The 20,820-nt window shown below is 43.5% G+C and overlaps 1 protein-coding gene across 1 annotated transcript in view; it reads left to right on the top strand.

The window, feature by feature from the left end:
- The window catches only part of NOTCH1 (notch receptor 1), a 120,419-nt gene extending 102,406 nt beyond the window's left edge, over positions 1 to 18,013 (top strand). Inside the window, exons 19-34 of the mRNA XM_069609590.1 lie at positions 607 to 808; positions 1,008 to 1,161; positions 1,782 to 1,966; positions 2,996 to 3,128; positions 3,571 to 3,828; positions 3,922 to 4,034; positions 5,050 to 5,618; positions 6,692 to 7,120; positions 8,402 to 8,550; positions 9,127 to 9,343; positions 9,568 to 9,652; positions 9,888 to 10,053; positions 11,838 to 12,136; positions 13,150 to 13,297; positions 13,387 to 13,484; positions 14,733 to 18,013. Of these exons, the coding sequence (XP_069465691.1) occupies positions 607 to 808; positions 1,008 to 1,161; positions 1,782 to 1,966; positions 2,996 to 3,128; positions 3,571 to 3,828; positions 3,922 to 4,034; positions 5,050 to 5,618; positions 6,692 to 7,120; positions 8,402 to 8,550; positions 9,127 to 9,343; positions 9,568 to 9,652; positions 9,888 to 10,053; positions 11,838 to 12,136; positions 13,150 to 13,297; positions 13,387 to 13,484; positions 14,733 to 16,148 (4,621 nt within the window). The 3' untranslated portion in view covers positions 16,149 to 18,013. The remainder of the gene's footprint in view (positions 1 to 606; positions 809 to 1,007; positions 1,162 to 1,781; positions 1,967 to 2,995; positions 3,129 to 3,570; positions 3,829 to 3,921; positions 4,035 to 5,049; positions 5,619 to 6,691; positions 7,121 to 8,401; positions 8,551 to 9,126; positions 9,344 to 9,567; positions 9,653 to 9,887; positions 10,054 to 11,837; positions 12,137 to 13,149; positions 13,298 to 13,386; positions 13,485 to 14,732) is intronic.
- Positions 18,014 to 20,820: the final 2,807 nt, after the last annotated feature.

The raw sequence follows: 20,820 nt of genomic DNA, 5'->3' as shown, positions 1-20,820 counted from the left end.
CAGAGCAGATGGTCATTCTGCAAACCTCCTCTGGCAAGAGATGGAAGCTCAGAAATGGCCCTATAAAGGTTATGTGTACTTCAACACTGGGCAGACTGGCTGATTTGCGGGCTCGCTTACAAGCCCACATCCACCTGGATCTGTCGATGAACCAGGCTTTGCCCGTGCCCGTTGAGTGCTCCTGCAACTGCAAGCATGCAAGTCTATGCTCTCCATTATACGCTTGAACTTTTTATGTGAGTCATCCTGTCTATGATATATCGTGAGGTCTTTATAGAACACACCTTGCTGGGTTGCTCTCGCTTCTAGGAGATGGAACAGTAGTTTTTATTATTAGCCAATTTTGATTGACCTTGGAAGGATGAACATCTGAGTCGGCCCTGCCAGGATTCATACTTCTGAAGAGCAGGATTTCCTCATATCAGAGGCATGCGCTTAACCCGGCTATAAATACCTTATAATATGTTATGTTCAAAAGAATCACAATATCATTACTTTGTAAGTTTAAGTGGTGAGGAAGTGGTGTTTCAAACCTGTAGTTAAAGACTGCAACGGTTACATGGTGGAGATGTGTGCTCATCAGTGTGTGTGTTTCTTCTGTTTTAGCTCTTGCTTCAATGGTGGCACGTGTGTGGATGGCATTAACACCTTCACCTGCCGGTGCCCAGCTGGCTTCATAGGCAGTTACTGTGAACACGACATCAATGAGTGTGACTCCAAACCATGCCTGAATGGCGGGACCTGTCAAGATAGCTACGGGACATACAAATGCACCTGTCCGCAGGGCTATACGGGCCTGAACTGCCAAGTAAGTACCCAAGGAGTGAAAGACAACCGCTCAAAAACTGCCAACCCTTCCTCATCAGAATAATGGGCATTAATTGGACGCTTATTTCTAGCAGTGCTTCTTTAATTTCCAAAACTGGTCCGTCCTCATGTTCTGTTGTGTTGGTTTCCAGGGCTCGTACGCTAGGACAATTTCTGAACATTTTTGTTTTTTCCACCAGAATCTTGTGCGCTGGTGTGATTCTTCTCCATGCAAGCATGGCGGCAAGTGCTGGCAGACCAACAACCTCTACCGCTGTGAGTGCAACAGCGGGTGGACAGGTCTCTACTGTGACGTACCCAGTGTCTCCTGCGAAGTGGCTGCCAAACAGCAAGGTGAATACAGTGACTAAGCAAATGTGTGTCTGATCATGTGGGTGACAATCAGTAGACCTTCTGAAATCCTTTTTTGAATATAATGTTGTATATTGTTGGGGACACGTTCGGGGGGTGGGGGGTGGTCTGTACATGCCAATTGCCAACTAGTGGATTCTTAAATCCAGCCAAAGTTGAAATGCAAGGAATTGTTTTTTGATTAATACTTTGGGTGCTAACAAGAAATGGCATTCACAAAACTCCTGTCTAATGTTTATATTATGAAAAGAGAAGAAAAACCTTTGTCCATGAAAAGAAAAATATTTTAGACATTGATGCATTTTCTGGAGTAGTCTTGATGATTTGGACAAACACGTTTATTGTAAACGTCGCTTCCTGCACAGAGCACATAGTTATACATGAGATCAACGGGGATACATCCTTGGAACAACGTACGATGTCTCTACAGTATACTGCAAGTAACTAAAGTAACCGGTCTCTTTTTTTATTGAAGACATTGCCAACTTTCATTTGCTTTGTACTCCTCCGACAAAGCTCATGTTAGCCACTGACTGATTACGAGGATATGAGCGTGTTTTCTTGTGTGTCGCAGATGCTAATTGTTACTTGTCATCGTTTAGGAGTCGAGGTCGCCAATCTGTGCAGGAACTCTGGTCTCTGCGAAGACACCGGCAACACCCATCACTGCCGGTGCCAGGCGGGTTATACTGGGAGCTACTGCGAAGAGCAAGTGGATGAGTGCTCGCCCAACCCTTGCCAGAACGGCGCCACCTGCACTGACTATCTTGGTGGTTACTCATGCGAGGTATGCCCGCTCTTCTACTTTGAGAAAACATGTGAAAATGTGCATACATCATATTCATAATATTCGGTGGCAATGTCATCTATTCTGTGGCGAGGAACTGTCTTTACTTTTAATCACATGGCTTTATAACAGGTGCCATTTTCTATGCCTGGTTATCGTCTGGCACTCGGTGTAATCTTGGGCATGTAACTTGATGCATGTGTTCATTTATTTTTCTTAGAAATTGACCCTCTTGTGTTCTTGCTGTGGTGGTAGATTTTCTTGAGTTAAACTTTGGCCTGATGATTTGCAGCCTGTCTCATTCTTCTCTTGCTATCACCCAGCATTCCCCACATCCATTTGGCTCTCACCCATACAGAATGATAGCACTGAGATCCAGACACCACACTGTGTAGAAGACACCTATATAAATGGCCAGATACATATTAAATTGAAGATGATTAGGCAACTCCCTAAAAAAGAGCACTGCCTTTTATTTAATATACCCATTCCTCACCCGCTACAGCAGTCATCTGAGAAATTGATCGCAATTTTTGCATAGAGTCTTTTGGCAGGTGTTATCACAATATAACAACATACATGAACAGCAAAAATGACAACAGTAGTAAACATGCAATGGCTCAGTGTCATTGAGTGAGCAGTATGTAAATAGCTCTTGTTTAGAGTAAAACGAATGGCTAATACAAAAATAGAGTGCACATGGAGCAATGTCTTTGACTTCATTTATTGCATTGTGTAGAGCACAGTGCTCCAGATAATTTGAACTTCAATTTCCATGATCTCTCACCATTGACTATGTGGGCTAGGGTTGATGGGATATGTAGTACAAAACATCTTGGGAGCCTAAGGTTGCAGACCACTGGTGCAGGGGTTCACTCCTTTGCTAAATTAAAATGAATTGGCAACAGCAAAGCATTACAACATTGAATTGTGTTTACAATAGCGAGTAACAAATAAATGAGTGCCCGTTTTGCCTAACACCTTCTGTAGGTGTCCGCCTAACACCTTCTGTGGCTTGTCTCATTTCAGTGCGTTGCTGGTTATCACGGGGTTAACTGCTCGGAGGAGATCAATGAGTGCCTCTCCCACCCTTGTCAGAATGGAGGAGCTTGTATCGACCTTGTCAACACCTACAAATGCTCTTGTCCCAGAGGAACACAAGGTAAATCCATGGACCTCTGGCAGTTTTAGGGTTCAGTCACTGAAGCGATAGCTTCAAGTCTGGTCATTGGTCTACGCTCTTACACTTTAGTAGCACGGGGGAAAGGATATATATTGCATTGCTCACTACAAGGTGTCACATGAGCAGTGAATGATGCACAAGTGACCATATTATATTTCCTCTTATGCATAATTACTGTAAATTTCCCGATATCATGACTGGATTTGGGTCAATTAGCCCAGCCTCTATGGTCAAGTGGCCTTGTAGGGCTTCTGGCTGCATGAACATGAAATGGAATCCGTAGTGTTAAGCAGACAGGGAAATGAGCAGATGAAACTGACCCGGCACTATGATCTGTCCCTTGTTGGTCAGAGTTATATCATTTTGAAAGAATCAAAACAATTGTGTGATTCTTCTATTTTATGTAATTTCTTTGCATTAGGCGTACATTGTGAAATCAACGTGGATGACTGCACTCCGTTCTTTGATGCCGTCACCCTGGAACCCAAGTGCTTTAACAACGGGAAGTGCATTGATAAAGTTGGGGGGTATAACTGCAATTGCCCACCTGGCTTTGTTGGAGAGCGTTGCGAGGGAGATGTCAATGAATGTCTATCCAACCCTTGCGACCCTCGGGGAACCCAGAACTGCATCCAGCTGGTCAACGACTACAGGTGCGAATGTCGGCAGGGATATGCAGGTACGCAGAGCCTTATCTTCACATAGACCCGTTTGCTGCTCATCATACAATCCCACTTCCTTTTCTAATAAGCACATCGGTTTCCTATTCTAGGGCGGCGCTGCAATACAGTGGTTGATGGCTGCAAGGGAAAGCCATGCAGAAATGGTGGAACTTGCGCAGTTGCTAGCAACACGGATCGTGGCTTTATATGTAAATGCCCACCTGTAAGTATTTGTATTTCTATTTATTTTATTTATATAGCGCACCTGGCCCAAAGGCATCTGGGCACGTATCTTAGAGGTTACAGACCTAGCATCAATATACATAGACATTACATATGTTACATTAGCAGCAAAGTATACATTTACAGACATACTATACAAGGCGAGTTATATACAGTTAATTGACAGCATTACTCCGATTTGATAGGGTAAGGCAGTTACGGGACATGAGAGGTTCCTCGTAATGGCATTACATAGGAGGATTGAGTGGGTCTTGTAGCTATTTATTCAGTGGAAACATTGCCGGTTTGTCAGTGTTGTCTCAAATGTCATTTCAGTAGTGACTGTACTCTCCTTGGTTTTACATGAAAGTGGCCTTTAGAGGGAATACCTCCCTGTTGGAACCCACAGACCTGGGGCCTATCACCCAGACAACAATGGCATATTTTTGCCCGCACTTAACATTAGGATAATTTTTGCCCTGATAAAGATCTGGGGAAAGATTACGAGCAGCTGAAAGAATGTTGACTGTATCCCTGGGTTTTGATTCATAAGAAAAATTGGGATGCCTTAACACATATATCTGTCAATACCATGCCTATGTATGCATGATGTGTGAATGCTCAAAGAACCCCTTGTAATTTAGTGGACCTGGTGGGCTGCAATATTTGGCCAAATACAATACATAAAGCCATTAAATCTGAAGGAAGCAGCATCCAGTAATATAAAGCCTACTTATTTCCCAAATGTAAAACAGTGGGTAGATCTGGTGCGCACTAACCCAAACGCTAAAAGAAGAAGCACGTAATAAGCTTTCATGAACCTATGTTTAATACTTTGCATTTCTTAATGGTATCTATAGGCAAATGTGATATAAAAGCGTTTATCATCTGCTGGATTAGATACATATTTTTGTTTGCAAAATGAGTACATACTGTGATTTCCCTTTTGCGTTTGTGGACCATCATTGTCTTATTTGAGGGGGGTGTAAAATGTAATCATTTTGATGTTCTTTCAGGGCTACGATGGCGCAACCTGTGAATATGATTCACGATCCTGTGGGAATCTGCGTTGCCTGCATGGCGGAACCTGCGTCTCCATCCACAAAACCTCTCAGTGCATGTGCACTGCCGCCTACACTGGACCACAGTGTCAGTATCCCGTCAGCAGCCCTTGCAATTCAAGCCCCTGTTATAATGGCGGCACCTGCAAGTTTGTTCCTGACGCCCCCTTTTACCAGTGTGTGTGCCCTGGCAAATTCAACGGCCTCTACTGCCACATTCTGGATTTCGATTTCTCCGGCGGCGTGGGCCGGGACATCATTCCTCCCGACATTGAGGAGCAATGCGAAATACCAGTTTGCGCCTCGTATGCTGGCAACAGGATCTGCAATGCCCAATGCAACAACCATGCCTGCGGTTGGGATGGCGGTGACTGCTCCTTAAATTTCAATGACCCTTGGAAGAACTGCACTCAGTCTCTGCAGTGTTGGAAGTATTTTAACGATGGCAAATGTGACTCCCAATGCAACAATGCTGGATGCCTCTATGATGGGTTTGACTGCCAGAAAGTGGAAGTTCAGTGCAAGTAAGTAGCATAAACAAGGACATCCTATGAATACACTGTTTCTGTGACGGATGATGGAGTCTGCACATATATATGGCTTTACTGTCCGTGAAGTTTCTATATCCCCAATTCTACTATTTACTCAGCTTTTTCCGATTTTACTTGACACACATTCATCAATAATTTGTTACAATACACCCCCGTCCTGATTTTGAGCATGATAGAATACTGCAGTCATACCAACGCCAGCTGTGTTCTATATAAAACAACTTTGAAATTGACATAATATTTGTGTATACTTTATATAGAAATGCCTTTTTAGTCGTCAAGTACCCTTTTGCTGATCAGCCTTCTCCCATCATTGTATAGTCACTTTTCTTTAACGATGAAATGTTAAATCCCTCATGTCAGAATAAGAATCTGTGAATCTTGCTCATTAAGTAACTTTAGAAACAAAGAGTACTTTGTTCTCCACTGAAAGCAGTCATGAAATACTGGAAACAGACTATCGTTAAAACATTGTGTGTGTGGGGAGTGCAACGTCATTAAACGCTGGTGTGTGGGTCTTTCAATGCTTTTTTGTTTCTCAGCCACCCAGTCCCTCAGTAATTCCCATGCAAATTTTTCAAGCATGCATTCTTTTAAAACATCATAAATGTAAGGAAGTTGACAGAAATAGAAGAGTTACTTGCCCAAGCGTGAGGAATCCAAATCGGGCTCTCAGTGGAGGTACTTATTCAGTTTTCACAGCAGCATTACATTTCCTGCCTCTGCTAGAGTAGATGCGGGCATCAATCGCAAACATTTGCAGGCCCATTAAAAGACCTAGTTCTTTCCTGTTGTTCTCCCCCAAAAGAGCTACAAAACACTAAGCTAGATGCATTTTTATAGATGAAACACAGTGTTCATTCAATCAGACATGCAATATTTAGCGCAAAATCTGCCAGTATTATTACTTCTTTTTGACAAAAGTTAATGTGTGGACAAATTCGAGTTTTCTCTTTGGACCGAATTATATAGTATGAGGTAACAAAGGGAATATTTGTACTGATTTTAATAAAATCTCACTGCTGTTTGGTTTCTTTTGCTTACAGTCCTCTGTACGACCAGTACTGCAAAGATCATTTTCAAGATGGCCACTGTGACCAAGGCTGCAATAACGCAGAATGTGAATGGGATGGGTTGGACTGTTCCAACAACATGCCGGAGAAGCTTGCCGATGGCACGTTGGTCCTTGTCGTCCTTACACCGCCGGAAACGCTGAAGAACAACTCCTTCAACTTCCTCCGAGAGCTGAGTCGGGTCCTTCACACCAATGTGGTTTTCAAGAAGGACAGCAAAGGGGAGTACATGATCATTCCATATTATGGCAGCGACGAAGAGCTGACCAAGCATCACATCAAACGTTCTACCGAGTCCTGGTCCGACGTCTCTACCAGTGCCTTCAGCAAAGTAAAAATGTCCCTTTATGCATCATCCAACAGCCGGCAGCGAAGGGAACTAGACCAAATGGACATCAAAGGGTGAGTAAAGCATTTCATGGACACATTTGTATGTATTTATTAAGCATCTCAAACAGAAATGCCTTACATGGTGTGGGTCATGGTCCATGACTAGAACGCAATAAGAACTGGCAGCTCATTATGAATAATGCTGGGTAGGCTTCCAAATCCTTTCCTACACAAGGTTGAGAGGAAACGGAGCGCAAGGTTTGAGGGGTGATCCCCGTGCATATCTAACAAAAGGCATTAGCTTAGGGCCGAAACATCACTGTAGCATTTGTAGTCATTTACAAGCTCGCCAGTTCGTGATGCCACGTTTATACAGACGTTCAGGTGTCCAATACACTCTATGCAGTATTTTAATCTGTCTAGACCTTTCGCTCAGGTTAAGAGAAGAGAGAGCCACATTACCACAAATCTTCGTCCACCGCACCTTGGTCATCTCCTCACTCAACCTCATAGACAACTCTCCATTAATGGTTTGGCCGCTTCTATGGCACCAACAACACGCTTATACATCTATGGCTTCTGCTGGGGTTGCACACAGGTGGCTGGTACACTAGAACACATGCTATGGGAGTGCAACAGAGTAAGGTTCTTTTGGAGTGATTTTGAGTGGATTTTTAACAAAGTCCTTTGGATGATGTTGGCTTTTGATTTTGAGACTAATTTTGAGGGAAGACCCTTTGTTGGGGGATCTTTCCAGGGCACAAATGAGATGGTTGTTCGAAGCGGCCTTGGCTAAGAAGCTAATACTTAGGGGCTGGAAGTCTACAACCCGGCCTTCAGTTGACGAATGGGCACATAAGATGCACAGGTTGTCGTTGATGGAAAGGGTACTCTATAGGAATCAGAATAAGTTTAAAGTGTTCAAAGGCATCTCTGGAGGTTGATCAGGGTGCTGGGGGGTGTTGGTTTCTTTTGTAGGTTTGATAGGTGATGCTGTTGTTCAAATGTAATGTTTTTGTTACAATGTAAATAAAATTAATTAAAATAAAAAATAAAACAAGTTTGCCAGATGATTAATCCTGCTAGTGACCTAATGGTGGCTGTTGGGGTTACCTAAGAATTCATCCCAAAAAATATTCTACAAATGCTAGTGGTCAAACTTAACATAGTTCTGGACAAATTAAAGTACCCTGTCATTAGAGTGTTACCCTCACTGACCTTCATAACCAGGGGCAGCAAGTTTTCGCAAAAACAGATGGAACTGTATATATTGGCATGTTCTGTTTATTTCTGTTGATCAGGTGCCTGTCTGTTCTTCCGTCTTATTCTTGCAAATTGTTGTCATACTTATAGGTCCATTGTGTATCTGGAGATTGACAACCGCCAGTGCTTCCAATCCTCGTCCCAGTGTTTCCAAAGTGCCACTGACGTGGCAGCTTTTCTTGGTGCCCTGGCCTCACATGGCAACCTCAACATCCCTTACAAGATTGAAGCAGTCAAAAGTAAGTAGTCATTGTGCTCCGATAGACATCAACTGGTGAGATGCGTACTATTGAACTTGGAAGAAATTGATACGGTAGATCCGGGAGTGCCAGCATCCTTTGAAATAATGTTGAGTTTTCAGATAATGAGCACTGCAACACCGCCACGAGTTCTGCTTTGCTTGGCAGTCATATCATGGGGGACACCCTCTTTTCTGCTCACTGAAGTGAATAGACCATATCTTATTTTTCTCCAATGGATTTGTTTCAAAATCATTACTGCGTTTTTTTTATAAAGCAAGAAATTGATCGATGGCCTATGCAACGTGTTGAAGTTTGTATCTTGAAAATCCCCCCTAAATCCTTTGTCTTAACAGCTCAGTGCAAGTGCGCTTGATTTGAAGTTTGCTAATCCTTGCTCCCAAAGGGAGGAAAGTAAAGCAGTTTCCCCGTGCAGCAGCCTTTTATTGGGCTGAATGGAGGCATAGTTAGCAATTCTGATTAATATGAACTCCTTCCGTTTCATTTTTGCTCCTGTTACTGGCTTGAAATGCATCTTAATGCCTCCGCATCTCACCGCTCCCTGCCTCTTTCCAGGTGAAACGGGCGAGCCAACAAAGGGTTCACAGCTGTACCTTATGTACGTGGTGATGGCGGCAGTCGTCCTGATTGCGTTCATTGGCATGGGCGTCCTGGTGTCCCGCAAGCGGCACCGGGAGCACGGGCAGCTCTGGTTCCCCGAAGGCTTCAAAGTGACTGAGAACAACAAGAAGAAGCGACGCGAGCCTCTAGGGGAGGATTCCGTGGGTTTGAAGTAAGTCATCTTATTATTCGTCAAGGCTGCAGCCAACGAGATGCACCCTCTGTGCACGCTTCGTAGGTCAGCGTGCACCTGTCTGATGTATAATGCGAGTATAAGATTCCAAACAATAGAACTCATGGATGGATGTTTTTGTTAATGGCCAAATGCCCTTTGTAGATTCTGTTATCGTTAATTTTTCTTTGGGTTTTATTCACTCTTGTCTCTTTATTTTAAAGACCCCTAAAAAATTCCACTGACTTAATGGATGACAACCAGAATGAGTGGGGTGATGAAGAAACACTGGATAGCAAAAGATTTAGGGTGAGTCAGCTACAAGAGGTTATTTTTTTGCGTGACCGTAGAGCGTGGAGTCAGCCGTAAACATGATTGAAAATAAAATTTCGGAGTCAATCCGCAGAATCTTGAACGATGTATCCGACGAACCCTTTCGAAGGGAGCTATAGAATTTTACGTAGACCTCTTGTCATTTAATGCCACTTCTTCCTGGCAAGCTCCATGCTCCCAGTTTAATCGACCCCATTCTTGTCGTCATTAGTTTGAAGAGCAGTCGATGTTAGCGGACATGAACGATCAGCCCGATCACCGGCAGTGGACCCAGCAGCACCTGGACGCTGCTGACCTGCGAATCCCTGCCATGGCCCCGACCCCACCGCAAGGCGAGATTGATGCAGACTGCATGGATGTGAATGTTCGTGGTCCCGGTAAGGGCAGACGTTTTACCTACATGTTTTTTGTTTCGCGACTTCGATGTCTATCTTAACATGGCTGCGTGATAGGGCGAATGCAAGAGGATGCCTGTAGTCACTGTTTGTTCATTAAAAATATGGAATGAGTAGAAGGGCGGATGGACTATGAAACCATTCACATTCCACAGGGAACAAATGATATGAAAAGCAAGTGCTCTTTTTCTGTGCAATAGGATTTGCACAAGTAGAGGTCCTGAAAAAACCCTGTGACTGGGAGTACGTGATAAAGCAGATTTCTTTTTTAACAAAAACAACAAAAGTTGGTGCAATGAGCTCAAATTGTGTTGCTTCACATGACATGTAAATTTAGCAAAGCCGGGTGCAGAAGAGGGATCAGAGGAATTAGGGTGTAAATGGAGACATGCTGAAAGCGTCTCTTGGTTGTCATATGCCATCACAGTCCTATTTTATATCTTTCTGAAAAACGGTAAATCAGTGTAAATCATTTGCAAACCACCTGGCCCCCTTGCAGTTCTTTATCAACCCAGGTTGAGGACATAACATCTATTTTGTTTGCAAAACATTTCATTGTTTACAAACAAACACACCTACTTGTGAATGCATTTTTAAGCTCGTGATGATATCTGATTAGTCCCTTTGTATATAAAGGTGGAAAGGGAAATAGAAGAGGCGGCGTAACAACTACACCAGAGTGCATGCAGCATCCCCAGCGCCTTCAGAGTCCAACTCTGCATTTACTCATGCACATTTCCTTATCACTCCTGCTCACCCATGCATCCATTTCAAATGTTTACTTCTCACACATTTAGTAACATGTTATTGTTTGCATCCGCCCATTGATCTGGCCTTCGCCTGGCTCATTATTCAAGAGAAAGCACGATATTCCAACCGAGGAAAAAGCGCATTGGGGAAAGAGCACTATATAAATAACCAAATACAATACAATATATCACATTGCCTATGATGTGACATGGTCTGGGTGAAATTATTCTGAAATGGTTAAAAAACAGTTATGATCAAATGAGTTAAAACCTATTCATACCATTTTGGTTTCTCCTTATTCGCATACATTAGAACCCTTTATGGAACATTCTGATTGGCCGAGGATCGGGGATTTCTGAGAAATGCAAGGCTCTATTACCTGGTAGTCACTCGGAATTCCTCTTTTCTTGTCTGGCTGGGACAAGCGGAGCGTGCTCAGTGCCTGCACCCAGACTCCCCTGCACCATTGCTGTCTGCTGCTGCCCCTTTCCCTTCTGCGCTACAGCCCATGTGGCAACATGCCCCGCCTTCCTCTTGCATCTTGCCGTCAACGTGAGACGGAGGGGACGGCATTCCCACTTTATTAACTCGCCTCTCTTGGCTCCCGTCTGGTCCTCCCTAATCCCTGGTTGCAAATCCCCTTAGCTCCCTCAGGAGTCTTAGGTACCCGCAGCCGTCCTTAACACCCTTCTTCACTCTTGGTGCTAATTCAGGCTTTTTCAACACCCCCCGACCCCTATCGCCACACTCTTATCTTTCAGAGCCGCGCAGTACAAATGATCTTTAACATTAACATTAATGTCCACCCGCTCCCGCCCCCATGAGCTCTATGGCTTAATTAAGTAGCCTGTGAAAACATTAGTGAGATGAGTACTCGGAAACGAGTTTGTAGACGTCACCCGTAAATGGTGAATTGGTAGCCTTAGCATGCGCTCATTAAATACATTTAAAGACTGCTCTTGATCTTTTTGCAAATACTCCTTTTCTGACTTGCAATTGTTTTCCTTTCTTTCCAGGGGGGTTTACCCCACTTATGATCGCTTCATGCAGCGGTGGAGGACTCGAAACGGGGAACAGTGAAGAGGAGGAGGACGCCTCCGCCAACATGATTTCAGACTTCCTCTATCAAGGTGCCAATCTGCACAATCAGACCGACCGAACAGGAGAGACGGCCCTCCACTTGGCAGCACGGTATGCACGCTCAGACGCCGCTAAGCGCCTGCTGGAGGCGAGCGCCGATGCCAACGTTCAGGACAACATGGGGAGGACCCCGCTCCATGCTGCTGTTGCTGCTGATGCTCAGGGTGTCTTCCAGGTAAGAGGCCCCCATCCTTGATCCTTCCAGTGCTAACGCAGCGTACCGATGCAACATAAAGAGTATGTAAGCATTGATTTCCAATAGGTAGCGTACATGATGTCAAAAGCTCTTTTCAGACTGCGAATAATTGAGCCGCCTTCTTTTGAGACATGTCGTGAATTAAGATCTTAAGATTCCCCCTAAGCAGTAGTTAACCTTCTCTTGCAGACTACACTATTGCTTGTAAAAGCACATGCAAGTGGACAAGTTAGCAGAGAACATGGTTTTGCGCATGTGAATCTCGTCCATTACTCCTTAGCAGCACCCCAGACTCCAAAGCTCTGCAGGTGTTGGTTCGGCTTCTCGGGTTACGGTGGAGGTTTATTTTGTTTTCCATGATGTATCGTATAAATGTGTCCTACCGATGGCTCTACAGAGCAAAATCAGACCGAAGGAACATATCCTGTTCCGTAGAAGTGTAGCCGCCAGAAATATATAGTGCCCTCTAATGCAGCACTCTATTTGATAAAAAATGTAGACACTATCATGGGCAAAACATGGCCCTCGTGGACCGACTATGGAGGAACCGTAATTGATCGTTGATTGTCAGTGATCATGGGAACCCGGGTGAGGTGCATCTCTGTTGGAAAGAGGAAAGATCATGTGGATCCTACCAGGATCTAAAAGGTTGTTTGCGGTCCCTTCCTTATCCTACAACGCTTATCTCACCAGTCCCCAAAAAAGCCATATAGTGATTGATTGATTGATTGATTGATTGATTGATTGATTGATTGATTGCTGTTGTGTACTGCGCCATGGTGTGTGGGAGGGAGGGGCTCAGAAGACTGTGAAGAGGTCTCAAGGACGACTATAGGGATACCTTCATGGGCGCATGCAAGGGTGTGATTAGTAGGAAGGGGGTATGCCTAAATATGTTTAAAAGTGAAGAGATGAATACCTAAGTAGTGAGACACAGTCCTTAATATCACCCTAATATCTTCTGCCACCCTCACCTTTCTTGGTACATACAGATTCTGATCAGGAACCGAGCTACCGACCTGGATGCCCGTATGCAGGATGGAACAACCCCTTTGATTTTGGCAGCGCGCCTGGCAGTGGAGGGCATGGTGGAAGAGCTCATCAACTCCCAGGCCGATGTCAACTCAGTGGACGACCTCGGTAGGCAAAGCGCTCTCTCGCAGCACGCATTTGCCAAATGAGCTGCTGGTGTGCTGTGTGTACTTACCCTGTGCTGTTTATGCCTGCAGGTAAATCGGCTCTCCATTGGGCTGCCGCTGTGAACAATGTGGACGCTGCGATGGTACTTCTGAAGAATGGGGCCAATAAAGACATGCAAGACAATAAGGTAATGGCCGCTAGATCGACAGAAAAAAGACAGAATATTAACCTGTCTAGCAGCTGGAACAGGGGCCCACTCTACCAGGGAGAGTTTCAGGGCCTGTAACCCAGAATATCAGTAATAATTGCAGGGCTAAAGTCGTAACAAAAAAATAAGTGAGGGGACTCTGACGTACGCAATGGCAAGTGTCATAACAGGCAGTGGACATAAGCGCCCGGATGCCGAGGTTTAGGCGAGCTATATAAATGTAATAAATAAATAAATACTAAAGTGAAATATGCAAATGTATTTCAAACTGTCTTTTCTATGAAAGTGCACAGGACGAATACGTATTTGCCAAGAGTAGATGTATTAACAACAATGCTGGCTAAGTGTATCTAGGAATTTGTACTAATATCTGTGCTGTATAGCAGAATGTCAATTTGAGACATTTTGATCCATTCATGATATGAAGTTTCTGTGGTCTTGTGCTAAGTCTCTGGTCTTTCAGGCCCCACGACCCGGATTTGCATGCTGGGTCTGCCACTTTTTATGTCAATTTAGTGCAGCAAATTAGCATTTTAAAAAAATGCTTTAAAACACAGAGGTGGAAAAAAGTGGATGGATGCCGTCCACCAACGTGTTCCTTGAGTTGTGCCCGCATGTACGTTATATCAGAAAAGAAAATAACAATGCCAAACATTTTTTTTTAAATCGAATTTCAAAAATGCCTTTTATTTTTTGTGCACTTTTTTCCATTTTAAATGCGGGCGAGACCACCCGCAGGCCCTCCAGACCCACACTTCTCCTACCATAATATATTCCGTTATCCCACCCCCCATCTATTGTTTGTGGAAAAGTTGCACAAAATCGAAAGATTTGATTAAAAGAATTCAGCCTTTTCGGTCTCGTTATTTTCAATGTAATTTTTTAGGCGATACCTTTGTGCCCAGAGTAAGTGGTCCATTTACACAAAGCATGGTACAGTTTCCAGACTGGGAAACCAGGGTTAACGGTAATCTTCACTTTGTGCACAAAAATATGGACAGCAGTAGGTGTTTTACACCAATAAGCTGTCGTATAGTGTGTGTGGGTGTGGGTGTGTTTGTGCATGTGTGCGGGTGTGTTAAAATATGTAGATGCAAATGGGATGGGCAAAGGATTCAATGTGTGATTATATTTTGAGCATCGGCTACATTGTAACAGTATTACATCAGAATGAAAAACAAAGATTTGATTTAAGTCTATTTCCTTGTTGTCTTCTCCATGTTACAGGAGGAAACTCCATTGTTTCTTGCGGCAAGGGAAGGAAGCTATGAGACCGGCAAAGTTCTCTTGGAAAACTTCGCAAACCGAGACATCACTGATCACATGGACAGGCTGCCCCGAGACATTGCTCAAGAGCGCATGCACCATGACATTGTGCGACTGCTGGACGAGTATAACCTAGTGCGGAGCCCACAGATGCAAAATGGTCTTGGGGGACCCACATTGTCACCTCAAATTTGCTCTCCCAATGGTTACATGGCCAACATGAAACCTGCTGCTCATGGCAAGAAAGCCAGAAAGCAAAGTATCAAAAGCAATGGCTGCAGTGGAAAAGAGTCCAAAGACATGAAGGCCAGGAGGAAAAAATCACAAGATGGCAAAAGTCTCCTGGATGGCTCTGGTGGATTGTCGCCAGTAGACTCCCTTGAATCTCCTCACGGATACATTTCAGATGTTGCTTCCCCGCCACTGATGACCTCTCCATTTCAGCAGTCCCCATCAATGGCTCTGAATCATTTGCCGGGAATTACTGACGCCCACATGACCCATAGTCATCACGGTATGTCCGTAAAGCAGGACATGCCAATGGCAAGCTCCAACAGAATGACATTCGAGTCGGGACCTCCGCGCCTTTCCCATCTCTCTGTATCAAGCCCCAGTACTGTAATGAGCAGTGGATCTTTAAACTTTACTGTAGGTGGGCGGCCACCCATGAATGGCCAGTGTGATTGGCTGACAAGGTTACAAAATGAGATGGTTTCGAACCCGTACACTGCACTGAGGAATGGTGTCCCGTCTGGTGCCCACCAACAAGCTCATGGCATGATGACATCCCTGCAAAATGGCTTGCCTACAACAAGCTTGTCCCAAATGATTGGCTACCAGGCCATGACAAACACCAGGCTGGGCACACAAACCCATTTGTTGCAGCCTCAGCAGTTACAGCAAATTCAGCAGCAGATACAGCAGCATCAAATGCAGCAGCAGCAAAATATGCAGCAGCAACACCACAATTCTAGCTCCACTGCTAACAATCATATTGGTCAAGTATTCTGCAGTAATGAGTTAACCCAGGCAGACCTGCAGCAGATGACAGGCAACAATATGGCTGTCCATACAATTTTGCCTCAAGATACCCAGCTACTAACATCATCGCTGCCAGCCTCTCTGACCCAGTCTATGGCGACTACACAGTTTTTAACCCCACCATCCCAACACAGTTACTCTTCCCCTATGGATAACACCCCTAACCACCAACTTCAAGTGTCAGATCACCCCTTTTTGACTCCATCCCCTGAATCACCAGACCAATGGTCAAGCTCCTCGCCACATTCCAACATTTCCGATTGGTCAGAAGGTATTTCTAGCCCTCCTACAAGTATGCAGGCACAAATGGGGCATATCCCAGAGGCATTTAAGTGACCTAAATTATTTTAGAGACAGCGGTACACAGTGGAACTTGAGGTTTAACTAAATATATAATTAAGAGAAACTTTTGAAAAAACTCTAAAGACACTGTGGTTTGACTGAAGGATCCTTTTATACTTTTTTATACAGAAGAAAAACATTTTAAAAACTTTTTAGTATTTATTTATGTACTTTTAAATGAAAACACTGCCTTTTTTATTTATACATTCTGTTTCTAAAGACACAAAGCTCAATGCTTTGTTACATTTCTAGACATTTGAAACTAGCTCTTCAGAGAGAATTTTTTATCCATATCATTAATATAATGTTGATATTTTTTTGTAAGATATAAGCAAAGATTCTTGATTGTGAAAAATACATGTATTTATTGATTTCCCTTGGAAAGCAAAGACAAGAAATGAGGCTGGGTGAATATCAACTGCACATGGAAATGGAACAACAGGAAACCTATGGACATTATGTTTTGAAACGTATCTTAAAAAAATGTTTCCCTGGAAACTCTTGAGATCACATTTTTATCACGAATCTTTGTTTACAGTTTCAGTATTACAAAGTTGTATGTATATTTGACTTTCACAACTAGCTCTATCTTTTGTTCTTACTTTGAACACAGACTACTGCTGAAAATCTGAATCCTAGAATTTCTGCGCCATAAAATTTCAATAAGCTAAATTTCATCATAGAGTATCCTAAAAAGCACACGTGTTGAATGACAGTTCCCTAAAAGAATTCAGAAAGAACATGAATGGATGTTAAATATATTTTTATAGTCTGATAATATTTTCATGGTGTGTGCTTATTTTATGATATAAGAGTGAACACATTGAGCTGGGGCAAGCATGTTAAAGGAATTGGCAGCATTGCTTTACAAAAGATTGTTAATAATTTGCATTGGCTCTCCTGAACTTCAGCAGTAACCCTACAGCATAAGATCCCATTGGAGGACTTGGTATTTGATGCTTTGATGGGCTCTAACTGGCTTACTGATGGGAATCCCTGGTGTTGTAAACTAAACGGCTTGCATTCAATTGAGTATTAGATATTTATAAGCAAATCTTATCCTTGAAAATGTTGAAAGAATCTGACTTCACCCACCTGTAATATTAAGTCCACCTCTTCAAACTATTTATTAGATGTATGTGCGCACTGATATTTTTGGTTTTCAGAGGGACAGGTAACCTTTTATGTGACTTGTCACCAGACTGGGCATTCTGACTGCTGTGTCTCATCCTTTGTACAAAGGTGCATACTTCCGTGAGAGACAAAAAACTCAACCATGTAGTGTCGTATAAGCCTGTGGCCGATGTTTTATATTTGTAAATATGTTGTAAAAAGAGGATTTTGTTTAAAAAATCTAAGCAAGTGAAACTTATATTATGCCACACAGGATTTATCGCAACTATCGTCTACCGATAGCAGGGATGGAACACACAAGAACATCATGGAACTGCTTGCAACACAACCCTGTGTTTACTTAGGATAAAAATAAAAGTTAAATATTTTCAAAAGCCCAACAGCAACAATCATTTGATGTGAGTGTGTGTGTGAAAGGGACTTGTCTTCAACCTTTCCATCAAGATGTTATTTCTTGGTAAAATTGTGCTGTATTGACTTTGCTGCAACACCTCACAGGCGTGGTAAAGTCGGCCGGTGCCAGTACTTACAGTAATGTTTTACAAACTACTTTGTACTGTAGTTTACAAAAGAATGCTGTAATATGTATCTACCTGCAAAGTTGTAGTTTGCAAAAGCAATGTATTTTTTTGGTTACCTTTTTGTATTCTGATGTGTCTTCCTCTAATAAAATGATGCTAAAAGGAGTTTAGATTTTAATAAAAGCGAATGGTACGTTTTCTTAACCTGTTCTCCCAGCCTCAGACTCTGTCACGCTCCTCTGTCTTTTCTCCGTCACTTAACTTCTCTCTCTCTTTGGCTTTCCCTCGCTGCATCACTCTCCATCTCTGCCTCTGTAATTCATTTTGTATTTTGGAACAGCGCCTGCTTGTCGCCTCATAGCCCCTTCACATCAATTAGTAGATGGTTCAATTACATGAGGGAGGGCATGAGCACTCGGTTGAGGACTCTCGGACGGGCACGAGTCAGTGGAAGATTGGAATAGAATGTCTACTGGAAACTGTTTCTTTTCAGATTGTTTTAAAAGGCCAATAGTTTCATCGTTTTTTTTTTTCGCCATGGGTCCACAACCTTACAGTTTCACCCGTTAAGATCTGCATGGTTGACTCTTGCCTGTATTCCCAGGTTATGCTCCTAATGTTTCTCTATGGCTGGTCACATGATCTGGAACAGGTTTACAAAGGTATTTTGGATCTGCAGCCCCCAACGGCTGTGTAGAAAACCATTTTAACCCAGGAAAACTCAGTGGAGAGCCTGGATGGTCCAACTTGGTACTGCTCAGTGGGCTCATGGCCGATTGGTTTTAGAATCTATGAACGCTTTCGTGGGTGCTCTTGAATAGGACATTTTGCAGTAGTTGGCACAATACACAGGTCCTTATGAATTTGATCCAGTGTTTTGTTTGTGGGAGTTGGAGGAACTTTCTGTACATCATATGCTAAGAGTGGGTGCTCTTTTTGACAACTGTGCTCTGTTATGAAAATCTGCATGCTTGTGGTAGTTTATGATTTTGTTAGATTCCTCTGCATTTCTTTTCTCCCTCCCTTTTGTATATGCTTAGGCATCTTACTGGGTTGGTTGAGTCCATTATTTGTATAATGCAACATTGATCATGGTTCTGCTTGGAGGGAGGGCCACCCACGTAAGGGGACCCCCACAAGTGGGCATACCATTGACACGGTCCTAAGGCGGGTGGAAGCTAATTGCTTGAAACAACAACCAAGCTTTCCTCCTTGCTTTTGACTCTCTTTGATATAATCATTTGGATCATTCAACAGTTGACGGCCATGGATGGACCACTGTGCCTCACATCCTGATCTTAAAAAATCGAGTTGATCATGGAAACATGCAAAACAAAGCATTTGCATATCCCCTAGGTTTTGCATAGATTAGGTTAATTATGGGCGTTGGTGCACGAGGGGCAAGTCATTACAGTGAGAATTCCTTATCCCCCAAGTTAGGCACCTTGAAACACAGGAGAGTGTGTATAAAGACAGCAAATCATCATGATTATCTCACCCACTGACCGAGAGCAGTGATTGTTGAGAAATGCGCCCTCCTTGTTTTTCTGGAGCATGTGATGCCCTCCCATAGCTTTCATGTGGTCTAATAGCTCAAATGCAACGTCCTCACCTTAGAAACAGGACAATGCCTTGAGGTTGTGGATTTGTTACCCCAGCTCGGCCGACTCAGTCCTTCACACTCCTGAGGTCAACAAATTGATTACGAGGAAGGGTTAATAATAGTGACAAAGATTGTTAGTGTGCAAAACTTAATCCTAGCTACAATAACATCACCATCGATGGCCACACCATCCCTATTGCCAAAAGTGTGAAAACCCTTGGCTTCTATCTAGATGCCAACACCAACCTCACCAAACACACCAACATGACCGCCTCAGCCGCTGCCTACACCAGCAAGCTCATTAGGGCCAGCAGACCATTCCTATCTCTCAACAGCTGCCTCACCCTCGCCAGGGCCTTCATACAATCCAAACTGGATTATTGCAACAGCCTGTACCTAGGTGCTAATCAATCTGTACTCAGCAAGCTGCAGGTAATACAAAATAACGCTCTGCGCGCGGCCCTCAACATTCCTAGACGAGAGCATATCTCCGACACCAGGAAAGCCTGCAAATGGCTATCCATACGTCAAAAAATTTACTTAAAAACCATCTGCCTCACATATGAATCCCTCAATCATCTAGCACCACCATATCTAGCTGACAAATTCACCATGAAACCTGCTACCAGATCCACTAGATCCTCCAACACTCTATGCCTGACAGTGCCCAGATTCCGCCTAAAAAGAGCTGGAGGCGCAAGCTTCACAGTACTTGCCCCCCAACTCTGGAACACCGTACCTCTCAACATTAAAACTATCAAATCCTTCCAGACCTTCAGGAAGCAGGTCATCAGCTAGCTCCTAAACAATGAGTAGCCCCTCTAACACCAAACCTTTCACCCTGTGCAGTAACTGGTCTAGGCTTTGTATCTATATTGTAAATTGTATATTGTGCGTACTGTATCTGCACTGTATAGTGATATCTGTTATCGATAACTGCTCTTATATGTATGTATTGTAAATTGTTCGAAGTATGTAACACAAAGATACTTTCAAACTTTGTAACCGTATTCTTAAGCGCCCTTCTACCCCTGGGTTTGGAGTGCTATACAAATAAATAAACAAACAAACAAAACAAACCTGAGGGTTTTCTCACCTCTACTCCCTGGGGACCCTTTGCTCAGGAGGCCAGGGAAGCTCCATCGCTTTTGGATCCCAACCCTAGGGGTGGACCAGCAAGGGAAGATCACCTGAGTAGAGGGCCCTTAGGGATTGTGGGAAGAATACCCCACCTTCCCTCTAGGTTTATGGGTTATTGTCAACCCTGTACCATCTTTGCTCCTTTAGGTTTACAAAATGTCAGGACTGGAACAAAACAGTGGGGAGCAGGAAAAAGGGGAAACCATCATGCAGTTTATATAGTTCCTATTATAGTTCACAATCCACCAACTGCCCTATGTTCCCACAA

The sequence above is a fragment of the Ambystoma mexicanum genome, chromosome 8, assembly GCF_040938575.1.
Source record: "Ambystoma mexicanum isolate Mex_15411 chromosome 8, UKY_AmexF1_1, whole genome shotgun sequence".
NCBI classification, from domain to species: Eukaryota; Metazoa; Chordata; class Amphibia; order Caudata; family Ambystomatidae; genus Ambystoma; species Ambystoma mexicanum.
This window is presented reverse-complemented; position numbering and strand designations above follow the sequence as displayed.